Genomic DNA, 19,030 nt, shown 5'->3' on the forward strand with positions numbered 1-19,030 from the left:
ATGGACTTTCTAATGAGGTTTACATACTTTGCTGGCTCGGGGACAGAGTACTCAGCACCTTGCTGGATCCAGCTGTTAATGAGCAACCATCACTTCTGATGGTTTCTCATGCGTGATACTATCGAAACTCACATGTATCTTCTTCCTCTTGTCTATGTAACCATGACACAATCAAAAAGCCGGTCAGCCTGAGATTTGCATGTTGTTCTATAAGACAGTTAATTAGTTTTAAATCCTTCTAATTAGTTGTCGATTCTGGACTTAATTTTAACAATCAGTGTCAGAAAAACAAATATACTCTACAAGAAATAGGATTTCACCTTACTGCCCATGTTTGAAGGTCGGTAGCTCAACCCTTTTCTTTTCTTTTCTTTTCTTTTCTTTTCTTTTCTTTTCCAACCTCTGAGACAGATGTTCCAAACAGATTTTCATTAAAGCCTCTCTCTTGGTCCCACTTTTCTAGAATCCAGCGGGCAAATTGTTATCGAACAACTGCTCCTGTGACAGTGCTTCCAGGAGAAATGATCACCATTCAGTGCAAGGCATCCACTTTCATTAGCACTCCAATGAACTTCTCTCAGCTCAGCTCAGGAGAGGTTCCCAAACTCACCATTTTTATGGCGACAAAGCATTTCACTGGGGTCCCTGATCAATTCAGGGGCAGTTGCAGTGGGAAGGACTTCACATTCCCCATTAGCAATGTGCAGGCTGAAGATTCAGGAGAATACTACTGTGGAAATGATGCCGCCAACCCATTTACAGTGCTACAGACCAGTACAAAACCCCCTCCAAGCAATAGGCTTATTGGGTGCTAATGGGTGCTTATGCAGAAGGAAGCAGCTGCAGATGTATCAGAACCAGTGGATTTGAGCAGTTCAATTTGAAAATAGTTCTAATGATGGACTCATGTAAGGGGACTCTCTGGTTTGGGGAGTCATTCCTATCAGAGATTTTTGGGAACAGTTACTGTTTGTAACAGAATAAACAGGGAAAGAAGATCTGAGGTCAATACCTGAGACACACCTCAGCCCATGATCTCAGAATCCCCTTGGGCACTTTAAATCACCCTGACTATTTAAAAAACAAACAAGGAGATAGGAGTTGGGGTCTATTGTTACATGAATCCTGGGGCTGCAAATAGCATCTGGTCAACATTTTTGTTTTAAACTTTTTCCTAAGGTGTCTTTTGCAAAAAATTTCTGGTGTTTCAAAATTTTCCATTTTTTTCGAAACAAAAAAAAATCAATTTTTTATCATTTAGAATGTAGGCTTTTCAGTTATTTGTTCCCCTCCCCTCTTCTTCCCCTTAGTTCTTTTTTTGGCACTGAGCACAGCAGAATGGGGGATGTCCAGCGGCTTTGGGGTTTGGTTTTTCCACTCCCTTTTTCCATTTCACCTTTTTCCTGCTCTGTAACTTTTAAAAAATTCAATTCTGGAAGCATTCCTCAGTGTCAAAGGGGGGAAAAAAATGAAAAAGTGAGTTAAAAATATCCCTGCATATAAATTGTTCTGTTACAATCAGTGGCAAAAAGAGATGGGCAGGGAAGAAAAAAGAGAAAGGTGAAAATAACAAAAAAATAAAATTTTGAATTTTTTCATAAAAAATTTTCATCCTGAATTTATAAAAGAAATAAAAAATCCTCCCATGTCAGAATGCAAATGACACTGTAATCGGTGGCGCTGGAACACTTTTTACAGTGGGGGTGCTGAAAGCCAGGGGTCCCCAAACTTTTTACCTCAGAATGCAAATGACACTGTAATCGGTGGCGCTGGAACACTTTTTACAGTGGGGGTGCTGAAAGCCAGGGGTCCCCAAACTTTTTACCTCACACCCCACCATAACCCTGTCCGTGCACCCTCTGCCCAGAGCAGGGATCAGGACCAGGCCATGACTCCTGGGGTGGGGGGCTGTGGACAGAGGTAAGGGGGCTGAGGCTGGGACCACAGCTGGAGCTGGAAGTAGAGCCCCTAGCGTGGGGCCAGGAGCGAAGCCCCAGGTGAGGGGCTGGTGGCGCCGGGACCCTGGGTGTGGGGTCGGCGGCTGGGATCCTGCACAAAACCTGGGGGTTCTGCAGCACCCCCCCACAACCCTAGTTCCCATGCCTATGATTGTAATTGTCAGTTATTCACTGAACTGTTTTTAACTTTTCCAACCTCTTCTACTAGAACCCCTTAAGGTGGGGAGCACTGGGCTGGAAAGCCCAAGGGTTTGAATAACAGCGACAGGGCTGTGGGGATGTGCTCACCCATTCCTGTGTGCTGGAAGATCCCTCACTCTCTCTCTCTCTCTCTCTCTCTCACACACACACACACACACACACACACTCAATAAATGCTGTTTGCTTTACGCAGAATTGGGGAGCCCATGCAATTGTGCAACCAAAGCACAGATTCTCTCCCTATGGAAGAATCACTGCTTAGCACTGACAGCAATTCGTGTTATTTCTGACAAGGTCATTTCTTCCTGCAGAGGCAAATCCAGCCTTCATCAACCACCCACGTTGTTCCTCCATAGCTAGCAACCGTAACTGCACAATTATATTTACATAGATCAAAAACTTTGCATACAGCAACCCAGGTTATTTCCTCGCTGTGCTGCAGTTATAAATGTTGCCTCCTTCTACAATGCTCTGATCAGCACAGTCCAGGACTAGCAAGATGATCTCCCAGAGGTATTTTCTCTGCCTGCTACTTCTCTGTATTGAGGGTAAGGATAATATAAACTGGATGAGAAATTTGTACTAAACTGGAGGAGGGCAAATCTCAGCTCCTTAAATTAAGTGAAAATGTAATGACAGGTTTAAATATGAACAACAACAATAGTATAATACTGAATTCCCGTGGTAGTAGAGACAAATGATGCACTGTATGAAAACTTTCTGCCTGCATGAGTCACTGTATCCAACTCTGGAAATCATTTTCTGCCTCTACAAAAAAATTGTCTATAAATTGCTCTCTCTCTCATGCTTTACACCTCTGTAAAGAATATTGTGATACTTCATAACACAGACACTATCAGCAATTCAATTGCCTTTCTATTTTCACTCTCTTCCTTCCTCCAGGCTCCAGTGGGCAGATTGTGATGACTCAGTCATCAGAATCCCTGACAGTGACTCCAGGAGACAGAGTCACCATCAACTGCAAAGCCAGTTCTGACCCTCTCACCTACGTAGCTTGGTACCAGCAGAAATCAGGACAACCATCTAAGCTTCTTATTTATGCTGTTTCTACTCGTCCCTCTGGGGTTCCAGAACGGTTCAGTGGCAGTCGATCCGGGAACGATTTCATTCTCACTCTCAACAGGGTTGACGTTGACGATACTGGAGATTATTATTGTGGGCAAAGCAGGAACTTCCAGTCCTCACAGTGATACAGACCAATACAAAAAGCTCCTTGTTCTGTTCACTACGTATTACAGTGCTGGTGATTTGGCCTAATTATGGAGAGAATAGGATATGTTAGGGCCCAATACTGGGAGGTGCTGAAGACTTCCCAGAAATTGCTCAGCACCTTGAAATGCACTGGGGCCAGATCCTCAGCTGGTATAAATCAACAAAGCTTCACTGAATTAAATGGAGCTCCTCTGATTTACACTAGCAGAGGATTGGCCCTTTGACTTCAGTGGGTGTTGCTCACACTCAATGTCTCTCCGGAGATGCGCAACATCTGGCAGGATCAGCCTTGAAAAGACAAACAACAAGACTCAGATACACCAAGCCCCAGCTGACCAGAAAAAGGATACATCACCAAGGGCTGGTTGTGTTTGTTTTTTAAATGAGCCAGAGACATCAACAGCAAATGTACCTGTATCTGCGGACTAAAAAGCATTATTGTCTGAGAAACAAAAACAGAACGTACGGTGCAGAACTGCACTTACTATTCAGTAGCTTCCATTAATAGCCTTGTAGTTAAGGAAGGGTCAGTGCTTCCATTGTCCATCACCTCTGTCCAGTAGGGAAAATGTAATCCAGGCTGAAATGAGATGTGCAGGCTCACAGCTTTGGAGTGGTTCTGTTTTGACATTCAGAATCACACCCTACCTGGTTTCCTGTTGAAACCATGAATTGTACATGACTATTCTGTGCACACAAGGCAACTTAAACAAACAAAACACAAAATCACATCAATGGGAGTTTGCCTAACACGGCTGCAGGATGGAGTACTTTGAAAATAGAGCAAATTTTCTTAATGCACAGAAATGCATAGTCAAGGCCAAATTTTTTTTTAAAAGTTGACTACACTTAAGTTCCTAAATCCAGTTGTAGGCATGTAAGTAAGTGGGCTGTTTTATAAAAGTCCCAATCAACTGGCAGTAGCCATTGAGTTGAACAGGAGCTGCTGGCTGCTCAACATTTTTGAAAAATCAAGCCATTGATTTAGGTACCTAAATATGGGTTTAGGCGTCTAACTTTAGGGAGCTCTTTTTGAAAATTGGCCACACATAAGCTTTAATGTCTAGGCAAAAACACAAACAGTACTAAATTTGGGGGGGGGGAGTCTTTGTGGGCAAATATTATGCTCATAATAACAGACTGATAGATCTTGGAAATAAATTGTGTTGCTCTTTTGTGGTAGCTCATCAGAACTTGGATTTTTTTCTCCCTAATAAACTCAAAAAAGTTATAGGAAATAGCGAATTATGACTAAACACTGCTCACTATTCATATATGGGGCATAGTAAAATCCTTCTGTATTTTCTTGTGGACATAACTGAATATGTCAATGCAAAGCCAGACTCACCTACCTACTAAATTATTCCCACAGAATTACAAATGCACATATGCTCTTGGGTTCTTATGCTTGATGGGACTCACATACATCTGCTTCCTCTAGATGATATAGCTGTGAAGCAAACAGGAAGCCTGTGGACTATCATTCAAGCCAGCCTCAGATTTACATATAATAATGAGTGAGTTCCACAATCCTTCGGAACTGTTATAAATCTTAGCTTATTTTAATAATTAGCATCAGAGCAACTAATGTAGAAGGAACATTATTTTACAGATGCATTTGTGTTACTCCTCTCTCCAATGTTTGTAAGTAGGTAGTGCAGCCATCTTATTATTTGACCTCTAAGGCAATTGTTTAAAAAAAAAGATTCACTCAACGCTTTCTATTCTCCCTACAGTAATGAGACACTCATAGATATACCGTATACACTTGTTCATAAGCCGAATTTCTTTAGTAAACAAGGGAAGCACCAGAGACGGGGGTTGGCTTATGAACGGGTATAGAGAGGGAGAGGTGGGACACAGCCCCTCCCCCCAACAGAGGGGCAAGGAGAGGCAGCACAGCCAGCAGAGACAGAAGGGAAGAGGCGGTGCCAGAGTCTCTCCGCTTCTGGCCACGCTGCTCTCCCCCCAGCCTCCGAAGCAGCTGCAGCTCCGAGGCAGGCAGGCTGCAGTCATGCCGCTTGGCCCCGCCTCACAGAGCAGGCTGTAGCCGCGCTGCCCGGTCTGGCCTGCCAGAGCAGCTCCAGCCAGGCCAGAGATATCCTCCCCTGACCCTCCCCAGATAAGGTGGGAAGGGATGGGATGGGGAGAGGGTGAGGTCATGTGGGGGGTGGTCACAGGGGTTACTCCCCTGACTCCCAGCTTCCCTCCCCCCCCCAAAAAAATGTCCCCACCAGTTGCTGTCCTGGCCTGTCAGGATAAGCAACTGGCGCACTGGGATACTTTGTTTACTTAGGTTTACCTCCGTGCCTGCGGCCGCTCGAGGTAAACAAACCATCTCGGCCCACCAGCGGCTTATTCTGATGGCCCAGGAGCGAAAGTTTGCTAACCCCTGAATTATAGGGTCAGCTTATGAACGGGTTATAAAAATTTTCCATTTTTACTTATGCATCTTGGGGAGGTCAGCTTATAAATGAACCGGCTTATGATTGAGTATATACGGTAATTCATCAGCTCATTCTCCAAGGAGTTTGAAGCAAGGTTGTTTATCTCAACCAAACCAGGATTTTGTTCTCTCTTGGTATAATTCTCCCATAGACTGCAAAAATTAATCAAAATGAGGTTACTTTTGTTACAATAGTGATTGAGGAAACAGTCCGCCATTGGAAACTGAGCTAGCATTCACCGTACATAGCTGAAAAAGCCAGACATATAGGAGATATATGGCATTGCTGCCAGATTCACTCAGCCCAACCACTAAGTGGTGCAATTGGACTAGAAACGATCAGTATTTTCCCGAGGGACAGCGCCTGTGTCTATAAATCGGTTGTGTCAAACTCATGGTATTCTGTGGTTTATCCCCTGAGCAGCCGTGCCAAGAAGCCAAGCCACTAATTGATTTCTGCATTTTTGAAGTTAATAGTATATTAGATAAGTCAGTTTTACAAAGAACTCCAGATTGTCTATTACGAAAAAAAACCATTGTATTTACACATCTACCAGTAAGCGATGATGGTTATTTTCATATACAGTTGTTTGTTCTACTAAGATATAGAATTGCCTAAAAACAGTATTATATTGAACTGATCAAACTGCAACACTCTAATGGTGTGATTTTTTTTTTTTTAAAGCTGCTACAGAATCCCCCATTTGCAGCAGCATCATGTTGTGGTATGTAGAAACCATGCCATAGAATGTAGGCCTGGGGTGCACAGAGCTTTGTCTGTAGGTGTCTGCTTCTCTTCACCCATCACCGAAACGCAGCCGCCTGAAGTGCAGTAAGATGCAGCAGGTGTAAATAGACAGAAATACATTAATTTGTGGGAAGGATCAGGATTTGCACCATCTCTGATGGAACTCTTCCCTGGTGCCATGCACTGATAAGGCACCCCTAGCTTTTATCACAGAGCTGGCTTCTGAATAGTGATTTAATTTGCACCCAGCTGCACCAGGCTATTCCTTTTCACTCAGAGGGATAACATGTTCCCCCATCCTTCCCTACACAGAATTCATTTTCTCTCTTCATCTTCCAGGCTGGTCAAAGACAACATGCAGGCCACCTTGCAGCTTCCACACAAACCAAAATCTTTGAATACAATGCTCTGTCGGAGCCTGACCTCCCATGCCAGCACTCACCAAGACTGAGGGTTGAACGAGGTGGGCAGGGAACCTTTGTCATTACAATTCATGACAGTGTTAGAGAAGTGGGGGGTGTAAAACTGGGCCATGGGGGGAAATGAATGGTAAGGCATTCCTGGGTTGTATGCCCTAAATTTCCTAGGCCTTTCCTGCAGTACCTGGCAGAAGGGGCTACTGAAGGACAATGTGTCTGGATCTGCTGACAGCCAAGTGTAGCGTGATAGATCCAGGTCAGACCTTGATCCAGTAAAACACTTAAACGTACACTTAATTTCAATCAATGAGACTCCTCACTACAAGTTAGATACATCAATGTTTTACTGAATTAGGGCCTAAATAAGTGCTTTAAAAATTCAATCCCCAGCTCCCTCTGCTAACAGGAAGTTTGGGGACTAGGAGCATAGGTAGAAGCTGTTTCGTTAAAGTTGATCACAAAAGGACCTACAGACTAAGAGAAAGTCTCATCGCATATTGGTTTCTTAATCCCAAGACTAGCAGAGCAGGGGGATTATTTCTATTGGCTCATATTTATCTCCTTGTAATTTTCAGGATCCTGCATTCTTTGCAAGGGAAATCCAAGATCAATACATACAATCCATCCCTTCATTTGGACAAGCGGGCCCCGGATGTTCTCGGGTTCTTCACACATTCTCTGAAGATCATCAGAACATGAGAAGAGAGAACCAGCCAAGATTTCCACAGTGAAATCACAATGGGGAGAAAAAATGTACTGTCATTATGTTTGTTAAGCATCCATGCTGTTTGGCTGTCTGGTACAAGACAGCAGGTGTGGCCCATGCTTTGCACTCTTGATAGATTGACAATGTATAAAAATCTGGGAACTTCACAAGTAGGTTCTGTCTTACAGCGTCTTGGTGTGTTTTTTCTTTAGTAGTGCAGATGGGTGACCACATCTGGAAAGAAGAAAAAGTGCATGCCTGAAAAACTGAATTAGGGGCCCAGTTCAACAAGACACTTAAGCATGTGCTTAACTTTAAGCAGCTGAGTAATCCAGCCCCAATTCAGTAAATCAATTTAGCACATGCAGAACTGGGCTAGATGACTCAGGTCTTTCGTATCTCTGATTGCTATGATTTTTATCCATGTGTCTCTCTATTGGGAGGGTAAATACGTTCACTTACCTTAGGCATGAATTTCAATATGCTAAAAATTGTACCACTAACTAAGGATGTTTTGTACTATGCATGAGGATGTGGCTTGTTGTAGAAGGATTCCATATGGCTGGAGATGTGCAGGCTGGTCCTGGGAAGTGCTGAGCAACTGCAACAATGGGAGTTGAAGTGAGTCAGCACATCACAGGGTCAGTTCCATGAAAAGCTGTGATGGATCTTCAATGTCATTGCTAAGTGTCTCTTTCCCATAGACTCGCCCAGCAATGTAAGCACCTGGAAGCATTAATAGTTCCACACTCTGGCCTGAAACTCAGAGGCAGCTTAAATAGCTCCGTCACTTTGCATAATCACACCCAGTGCCATTGCCTTGCGGCACTAAGCAGTCAGTATAAATCCAGCAGCCTGCACTTCATATTTCATTGGGGAGTTTCTAGCAAGCCAGGTGACAGGCAGCATGACAGCGCAGATGCTACTTTATGTAATGCTCTTGCTATGGATTCAAGGTAGGAAGGATAATGAACGTGTGAAATGTGGCAACCATTCATTGATTCAGCTGCTGTTGGGCTGAATCATTGGTATGTTTAATTTCTAATACCTTTAAACTAGCCATTTGTGACCCATGCACATTTTCTTTCCACATCTAGACACCAGTGGGCAGATTGTGTTGACTCAGTCTCCGGAGTCTCTCTCGATCCTCCCTGGAGAAACTGTTACTATCAAATGCCAATCTGATACAGACATTGATGATGACATGAACTGGTACCAGCAGAAGTCCGGAGCTGCTCCTAAGCTCCTTCTCTCTGAAGGTTCTAGTCGCCAAACGGGGGTCCCAGCCCGGTTCAGCAGCAGTGGCTATGGGACAGATTTCACTTTCACCATCAGCAGTGTTGAAAATGATGATGCTGGGGATTATTACTGTCAGCAAAGTGATCGTACCCCACTCACAGTGTTACAGACCAATATAAAAACCTCTCCCTGCTGCACAGTATGTTCTGCCCGGGCCATCTGTTCTACAGCAGTTACACAGAGGGCACGTCTCAGCTCTCCAACACTTCCCTACTCAGTCATGCATGCACAGTAAACCACATAATATTTTTCATTGTTCTCCCTCAAGCCATCTCAGCTCTTTGTGAATAATCTCCCTGCCTGAAAGTCATTTCCATGGAAGGATTTAGGGTTTTATCCCCTCTTGATAAAGTAAAATATTTCACCTGGGAAAACAAATTAACTGATGTTTAAGAGGAAACTCTCTACTTTGTTCCTTAAATTTGCAACTAATTAGGCAATACTTTAACTAGGTGATATTGGGAAAATCTGAGATACGTGAATATACACTAGCAATGGAAAAGAGGCTATTTTTTCCAAACAGAAGCCAGCAGAAAATTCTGTTCATAGATGCACTGTGCATGTGTGAAGAGCTTTTGCGCTGGAAGGAATAATTGAGTGATGTGAATATAAACTTGCCTGGACTCCTCTCTCAGAAAACCTGGCTCTGGTTTATCTGAAACGTCAACAGCCTCCACCTCTCTGCAGCCAATAGGCCTCAAGGCCTAGTAGACTTTTCCCAGAGCTTCATTCTGCCTCATGGAGCACTCTGCACCAGGGCCAGGCTCATCTACAGTCCATGCAGACCTCAGGGACTGCTCTTTCTGTGACATTAGCGTAATAGTCCCAAAGGGAGCATGGAAGGATGGGGAGGAGGTGGTAGCAGGCTGGTTGTGCCCAAGGGAACAGGCTGTATTACTTTAAAGGCGAGTGAAGCCTGGTTCCCCTGCACACCACAGTGGGGTGGGATGGGGTGAGTCTGAAGCCCGTCCATCCTCTCCCCCACACAAACACACACACTCTCAGAGCAGTGCCTGCCTATCAGACACATTCTAGTCATAGCTTAGTATTGATCGGGTAAAGCTATGAGTTGTTTACTTTTTAAAAGAGGGAAAATTGTAACTGGTGACCATCCTGTAAGCCAGGGGCAACAGCAGAGGATAAAGAGAAAGGATTAGGAAAGTGATTTATTTTCCCAATGAACAAGTGCAGCCTCCTAGCCAAGAAAGGAGGGAAAGGCTGGGTAATACTTCTTCACAACTATAAGAAATTAGTAGCACAGAAGAGGGTGCCCTCAGTCATTCACACATCAGTTCACACCTATGGTGAAGCCCAATCAAAATGGAACCAAAATGCGGTCCCTAGGAGGCTTGGTTCTGGTCAGAAACCAAAACCACCATGACAGTTTGGATCCACCTCACTGACTCTGACCCACCACTTCCCAGGATCTAGATACACACAATGGAGTTCTAGTTTTGTCCCATCTCTAATCACTTCTTGTAAGTATCGTATTATTTGGGAAGGCAACTGTTTGTAGGTGCTGTGGACCGTATTCTGCTCTCACAACCAGCGTGAGTAATAAGTGACTCCATTGACATTAGTGGAGTTTCTCTGGATGGAGCTAATATCCGTCTGGCCCACCTGGCTGTGACTTTATTTCAAGCTAGGTGAAAGGAGCGGAGACTCCTGCAGGGGGCAAAGAGGGGAGTCCCAGGGCCTGGGCCTTAGAAGGCTCTGGAGGCCTGTGGTAGTTGGTGGGAGAAGCTGACAGTTGGACGAAGTAACAGGGAGCGTGAAGCTGCTCAGAACCAGCCCCCCCAGCACTGGGGCTCCAGACGGGATCTGAGGCTCAAAACCTGCAGCCTGGCAGCAGTTCGTTGGTGCGAAATAAAACGAATGTCTCCTTCAATCTTCCCCAGGTCCAGCCAGTTCTTGATCCGAGCTAGGGCTGACACAACCCAGGTGTTACCCAGGAGAACACCACTGCGGCAGAGGGATCAGGAGTTAGCAGCAAGGGCTATGATTGCAGGGAACTGAAAAGGCAGTTGGAGCAGTCATGACTGGAGCTGCCATGGGTTACGAGGCTGCCCAGGAGCTGATGGTCATTATGGCGCCTGTTGTATGGGCGGGAATGGAAGTTGATGCTGGTGCCCAGCATGATCCCATGCAACAGCTGCTCCAAGGGGGAGGCCGGGCAAGAATTGCTGCATCACGTTCTGTATCTGGCCATGCGCGAGTGGCTGCAAGGAGTGCTCCAGGATGAGGACACACAAGAGGTGTTGCTTCAGGCACTGCACTGGGAGTTAGAAGGGTGTCTACAGGATGAGGCCATGCAGGTGTTGCTGCATCAGGTCCTGCAAGACAGGATGCGAGAGGCTCTCCACGGCGAAGCCATTGAAGAGCTGCTGCCTCTGGTCCCCCATTTGCAGCTATACTGGATTTTCCTGGTGGAGGTCCTGCAAAGACAGCTGCGTCGGATCATGCGTCTGCAGCTGCAGATGGTTCTCCAGGACGAGGCCGTGCAAGAGTTGCTGCTTCAGGGCCTGCAAGAGAGGATACGAGAGCTAGTCCACCATGAAGCCCTGCAAGAGCTGCGGCGTCAGGCCCAGTGTCAAGCAAGGCCAGGGCAGCTGTGAGTGCTAGTCAGTGATGAAGCCCCACAAGAGCAGCTGCCTCATGGCCTGCCTGAGACACTGCACTTTGGAGCATGTCTGCATTCAGCTGTGTCATAAATTGGTTCTGCATGTGGAGATTTATGCCTGCGGGCCACATCCTCCACTGCTGCAAAACATAACTCCATTGACGTCAGTGGAGCTGACCTAAACCAGTGGATTGGCCCTGTATTTTATGAACAGTGACACTCTTTGGAGCATCCGTGTCCTTCCAGCACCAGAACAGCCCTCTTACCAATCAGACACAAAGAGACTCAGTCAGAATCCCCATTTACAAGGTTTCTAGCTGTACAATACCCCACACTGTTGACCATTTCTTTTATCTGCAAACCTCACAAAACAAATTACAGCCAACCTTTGCGCTGAGCAAGCCGGCACAAAGAAAATGGATGTAGCCAAACATTCATCTTCCACAGCTGTGCACAATTCATTCCACAGCACAGAAACTCAATCATATTTTTTAAAACTAAACTCAGAGCATAATTCTTGTTTATGTAGGCCAGATCCTTAGCTGGAATAGCTCAAGATAAAGGTAGTCCCATTAAGGTGAATGGAGCTACCTTTATGTAGAGCAACAGGATCTGCTCAATGTCTTTGTCAGGTACTACTATATAAGAGCACTTGCCCTAAGACAGCTATCAGCTGAGATATTTAAAACTTGAGTGGGATGTAACTCGGCAAAGGTCTTTTCCATCTCTAATTTCTAGGATAGTATAAAGTTTTTGGCTACCATGGGGATGTAAAAAGCTTGGCTTAGGTCAGTAATGAATGTCAATATGCTCGGTCATATTTTTATTTTCATTCCTAGAATCAAGGATGTGTCACAGAAAAAACAAAGAAGGGCGGCTGATGTTGTACAAAGAAGCAATGTGACAAAGCTGAAAAGGTAACAGGTTATAAGTGTCATTTGAAAAGGTCCATTTTCATTTTTTCTGGGCTGTGCTTGATTAAATTCTACTCTAGAGACAAACCCCCGGCTTCTGATGATCCACGAATACCACCAACATTTTCAAACTACACCCTACACCTCAAAAACAATTTACATCGCTGAGTCATTTTGCATATTCACCCCTGAGTGTCATTTCCTTACTGCTCTGAGCAGGGATTATAAATCTGTCAGGTGGCATTTCAGATTTCACTGCAGGGCTCTGAGCTCCTCGTAACTCAGCATGGCCAAAATAATTCCATATGCACAATTTTTCTTGATGTTGTGTTTTGGGATTCGAGGTAGGATAATGAAAATATTAACACTGAGAATGACATATTGGATTGTGCACTGTAACGTGCAGTTACTATGTTTAACTTCTAGTACATTTAAAGTACATTTCACAATATTGTCTATTATGTGCATTTTCTTTCTACTTCTAGACTACAGTGGAGAGATAGCAGTGACTCAGCCACCAGCATCCCTATCAGTCAGTGTAGGAGAAAGTGTTACTATGATCTGCAAAGCCAGTTCGAGCATTCATGATAACATAGCCTGGTACCACCAGAAAGCCAGAGAAGCTCCTAAGCTTCTTATCTGTGAAGCTTCTGACCATCACACAGGGATCCCCGCCCAGTTCAGCGGCAGTGGCTCTGGAACTGATTTCACCTTCACAATCAGCAAGCTTGAAGCTCTTGATGCAGGAGATTATTATTGTCAGCAAAAACTTCTCTATGCTGTGCAGTGTGCATTGTCCTGGCCATCTGTTCTCTACTGAATACATGGAAGGCACTTCTGTCCTCGGATTGTTTTGCAGTTAAATCTCATATGAACAGAAAACAAAATCTATTTAAAAATGCAATCAATTTCTGCTTTAATTCCATAGTCTCCCAACAGGAATGCAGTTTCCATCAGTTTTCATATCCTTATGAACATTTAAGATTTCATACATGAAACATTTAAGACAAACAGAATGTATGTATCCACTTTGCTTAACACTTAAGCTGTATTATAGTCAGATTTAATCTGAAGAGATCATTAAAAATATAATATACCTATTTTTATTGGAATGAATTTCTTCAGAGCATAGTGAAGCTACACAGTTACTGAGCAGTAATCACCCCATCTTATATTATGGTTGTTGTTGTTATTATTAATTATTATCCCTCAGTATTACATCATAGGGATTTTTTTTAAACAAATAGCCTGCACAACATACCAGATCATTGAGCCTAAAAAGGGGAAACTACTGTCTAAAATTTATCCCCATTACTCACTAGTAAATCTTGACTGTCAAACTGTTCGGCAGTGAGTCAAGAGCATGAGTACCAACCTCAGAGCAGACTGTTAAGAAGCAGGGCACAAACCCCAAATTGGCTGTGAGTTCTAGACTTAGGGTACGTCTACACTACCTGCCGGATCGGCGAGTAGTGATCGATCTATCGGGGATTGATTTATCACGTCTAGTGTAGACGCGGATAAATTGATCCCCGATCGCTCTGCCGTCGACTCCGGAACTCCACCACGGCGAGAGGCGGAATCGACGGGGGAGCGGCGGCCATCAATCCCGTGCCGCGAGGACGCGAAGTAAGTGATTCTAAGTCGATCTAAGATACGTTGACTTCAGCTATGCTATTCTCGTAGCTGAAGTTGCGTATCTTAGCTCGATCCCCTCCCCCCTAGCGTAGACCAGGCCTTAGAGTTCACCAAGCACGTATCAAGTGTAAATTCCTCAGGGACTATAACATCCTAAAAATGGAGTCACAGACAGTCCCCTTGGGTACTCCTGTCTATCTTGCCACACAGGTGAGTGTATCTTTATGATAGATGGTCCCTTACACCAAACATCACAACAATATTCTGTAAGAAGCGACAAAGAGTCCTGTGGCACCTTATAGACTAACAGACGTATTGGAGCATAAGCTTTCGTGCGTGAATACCCACTTCGTCAGACACAATATTCTGGTTACTCTCAGTCCCAAAGGACCAGTCACTTCCCCCAGGTCAATTGTACCTTAGATCTTACACCAAAGACCACACTTGTAGTCAATCCTATAATAAACTAGCTAAAAAATTATTAACTAGGAAAAGGAAATAAGAGCGTTACCCACAAGATTAAAGCAGGTTTACATATATACATACAAATGAGTTCCAATCTTAAATTTCAAAAAGTAACAGAAGCTTCTATAATAAGCAAGCTCTATATGTCCCTTAGGGGTAGCCCAGGCCATGCACTCAGGACCCTTTGCTTTTGCTTCGTAATCCTTGCCCCTCAGAATCCAAGCAGCATAAAAGACACCGTTCATCCTTGTTAGGGTTTTTTTATTCTTTCCCCCATTCTGCTTCATGTGGCTAATTCAGTGGTTGGGAGGAATTCACTTCCATGCCTCCTCTTCAGGGGGGCAGAGCAAACAAATCAACAAAGTCTTCTTCTGTTTTCTGATGTTCAACCATAGTTCATCTAGTGTTGATGGGCCTCCTTTGTTGGGCAGTTGGGAACTATTATTTCACACTAGTTAATGCTTCTATCCTGTCTGGTGATTTCCAGTGACAGAGCAAACACTTAAATATTACCATATAACATGGGATACAGCTATCGTAAGTGAGTTTAATGCATGCAGTGTAAGTCTAAACACTAAACACATTCTAATAATTCAAATACCTATTTTGACAATCCTAACACACAGGTGAGCCAGACTGGTTTCAGCTATGCACTTGTCAGTGTTCACTTGAGACCTAGGGGCCTTGGCATGAGTTGGCACCTGATTGGCCAGGATCACCCTGATCACGAACAGACTCTGTAGGTTTGGCTTGTCAGGAGTTTTGTTAAACTCTCCACAGAATTCCGTCATTTTAGGTGCTCAGGGTGCTCAGTTCAGGGAGCAGTTCTGTCAGTCAATTTTCTTCTTTAGGCCGTAAGACTGTTCTTGCACACTCATAATGAAGTTGTCTCTCTTTTTAGGTCCTTCCACAAGCCATGAGTTTGTTAATGTTCAGTCACTAATGGGTTTTCCCTCTCTCCACCGCTGTCGATTAACTGATTTCTGTACAAATCTTTCAAGTCTATCTTTGGTGATTTGCTTTCTCCTTTCTTGGGCTGGGATGCAGACTTGGTCATTGCTTGTTATCGCAACCAGATGAATTTCACTCTGATCCCTCATATATTTTGAGGTTATATTCTTCATTATCAATTGCTTCCTCCACAGATACCAGTCCTTTTCCTCCATCATATCGTTGGATGTGCATCCTGTCCATGTCTTGGCTGATATTCATTGTTGTATGCATTGCCAGGTGCTTAACTCGGATCACATTCTTCAAGTTGAGTTTTGTCTGTAAAGTAGTTCTTATTCATCTGTAATAGTCTTTCCTCACTTCTTTGATTTCCTTATGTTGTAAATCTGACAGTTCCCCCATTCCAAGATATTTGTAGGGGCCATGCTGAGAAGTCTTAGACAGTACCTTCCTTAACTTTCAGGACATCTGATTGTAACAGTTTGTCCCTCTTTACAGATGCCAACACACATTCAGCCAAACCAACCTTTTATCATAGAATATCTGGGTTGGAGGGACCTCAGGAGGTCATCTAGTCCAACCTCCTGCTCAAAGCAGGACCAATCCCCAACTAAATCATCCCAGCTTTATATTGTTGCTTCATATCTTTATAAATGTTGCTTATATCTTCAAACTTTTTTACACGTCATCAGTCTCTGCACCTTCTTTTGTGACCATCCACACAGGTTCAGATATTCCACATATAACCCATGCGTTATTAGTTGCATTATGGTAGCCCCTAAGGACCTAGACATGGATCAGGGACACATTGTACTATGTGCTGTACAAGCAAAGAACAAAGATATGGTGCTTGCCCTGAACAACTTACACACTAAGTGTAAGGTATGCGACAACTGCGGGGAGGGCAGAGCTGTGGGGTTTAGAACAGGTGTTAATAACATCATGCAGGGGAATCTTATAATTTCACATACAAAGTTGCCACGTATTTTACCAGGACAATACTGACCAGCAAATTTTCAAATGATACTTTACAAGGAATACTTTGTACAAAGATTATTACAATAGTGTGTGGGGTGTGAATACATGGGTGTATTCCATCACAACCAGTGCTGTAAGGCTCTCATCAACCCCACCCAGACAGCTCTGTTGTAGTTGACGTAACATCAGAATGCTTGGCCTGCCTGGGTGCACCTCTGATTTGGGCTTCACACACAGTGTACAAGACCTAGGGCCAAATTGTTCCAGATACGTCATTTCCCAAATTAGGAGACCTCATTTTCAAACAATGGGGCCTCGATAGGACGCCCAACTTGCACATCTTAGTGCTCAGATCAACTCACAGGAGCATAAATTCTCCTTCCATGAGCCTACATCACAAATTGAACATCATCATGTGGCGGTTGGACTAAGATAGCTCCGTGGCGGAAAATTGTTTGCACAGCATCAACTGCCTATTGAAATGTACAGCTAGAGATATAAAATGGGAGACACGCATCACAGTAAAGAGATGCAGCAGACTGTACAGTACTGCACTCCCCAAGGAAATGTGCTCACACCTGCTTGGGCACACTACTTTGATTGATTAAATTGTGTGGACCATTCTGTCACTGAGCACTAGATGGCGATAGAAAGACAGAGCACTTCAGGAATGGACATTTCAGGAAACAACAGGACGATGTTCATTTAATATTATCCAGTTAAGAACATAATAATGGCCACACTGGGTTAGAACAATAGTCCATCTAGCCCAGTATCCTGTCTTCTGACAGTAGCCAGTGCCAGATGCTTCAGAGAGAATGAACAGAACAGGGCAATTTATAGAGTGATCCATCTTCTGTTGTCCAGTCCCAGCTTCTAGCAGTCAGAGCTTTAGGGACACCCAGAGCATGGGGATGCATCCCTAACCAGCTTGACTAATAGCCATTGATGCACCTATCCTCCAGGAAATTATCTTATTCTTTTTTTAATCCAATTATACTTTTGACCTTCACAACATCCCTTAGCAATACATTCTACAGACTAACTGTGTGTTGTGTGGAGAAGTACTTCCTTATGTTTGTTATAAACCTTCTGCCTATTAGTGTCTTTGGTTGACTGCTGGTTCTTGTGTTATGTGAAGGGGTAAATAACACTTCCTTATTAATTTTCTTCACACCAATCATGATTTTATAAATCTCTCTCTTATCCCCCGCTTAGTCATCTCTTTTCTAAGATGAACAGTCCAAGTCTTTTTAATCTCTTCTCATATGGAAACTGTTCCATAATCCTCATCATTTGTGTTGCCCTTCTCTGTACCTTTTCCAGTTCTAATATATCTTTTTTGACGTGGGGCCTGGACACAGTATTCAAGGTATGGGCTTACCATGGATTTATATAGTGTCATTATGATATTTTCTGTCTTATTATCTATTCCTTTCCTAATGGTTCCTAACATTGTGTTAGCTTTTTTGACTGCTGCTTCATAGTGAACTATCACAAAGAACCATCCACAATATTACCACTCCTAGATCTCTTTCTTGAGTGGTAACAGCTCATTTAGACTCCATCATTTTATATATACAATTGGGATTATGTTTTCCATTGTGCATTACTTTGCATTTATCAGCATTGAATGCCATCTGTCATTTTGTTCCCCAATCACCCAGGTTTGTGAGATCCCTTTGTAATTCTTTGCAGTCAGCTTTGGACTTTGCTGAGTTAATGCCACACTAAAGGTCTCTGGTGAGACAAGAAACTGTTCCTGAAGCACTTAGGAAAAAGGAAATCAGACTGTCCCAACCCCAAGAGCACTGTTATTGTTGTTCTTTGGTCCCTCTTGTGCAGTAATGCCCGTGGCACTGATACTGTGAGGGATTCAACATTCAGAGAGAGAAAAAGGAAATTCTTTGTGTCTCTGTCCAAGCTGAATGGACCTACTCCAAAGTTTTTTTAAATCTCTTATCTTGGTGAAAGCTGCTGGTCAATAATAAGACCACTGGGGATAGCTGTCCCACCCATTCCTGGTCAATTACAGCCTCAGTCCGACTTGTTTTTAACTGTGTAACTAACAAAAAATAATTCACCCAATTATCAGTGAAATCTTTGATCATTTATTGACTAGATATTTTCCCCCTTTGTGTTACATGTGCATCTTTCACTTGAAACAAGGGTTGCCTGCTTCAAAGCAAAGAACTAGAGTCTACCCCCTGTATCGCTGCAGGCACTGTATGGATGTTGTGATATCTGGAACCACTCAATACAGCTGCACACACACATACACACCCTCACCAAATGGACCAACAATATTCCCAGCTGGATTACACTACTGTTGATGTACTACAGAGTCACAGCATTTGTCCTAAATCAGACCCACCACTAGTGTCAATTCAAACTGGAAACTCAAGTGATGAAATGGAAAAGTCCAGTAGGAATCTTATCTCCTACTATTTATCT

General features: G+C 43.7%; 1 gene segment (V, D, J or C); it reads left to right on the plus strand.

Moving 5' to 3' along the window:
- The first annotated feature begins 8,596 nt into the window (after positions 1-8,596).
- LOC128837962 (immunoglobulin kappa variable 3-11-like) lies at positions 8,597-9,245 on the plus strand. The segment is given in 2 exon segments: positions 8,597-8,667; positions 8,809-9,245. Coding segments are annotated over 2 exon segments (486 nt in total).
- The last annotated feature ends 9,785 nt before the right edge of the window (positions 9,246-19,030 follow it).

This window comes from Malaclemys terrapin, chromosome 5, assembly GCF_027887155.1.
Source record: "Malaclemys terrapin pileata isolate rMalTer1 chromosome 5, rMalTer1.hap1, whole genome shotgun sequence".
Lineage (NCBI taxonomy): Eukaryota > Metazoa > Chordata > Testudines > Emydidae > Malaclemys > Malaclemys terrapin.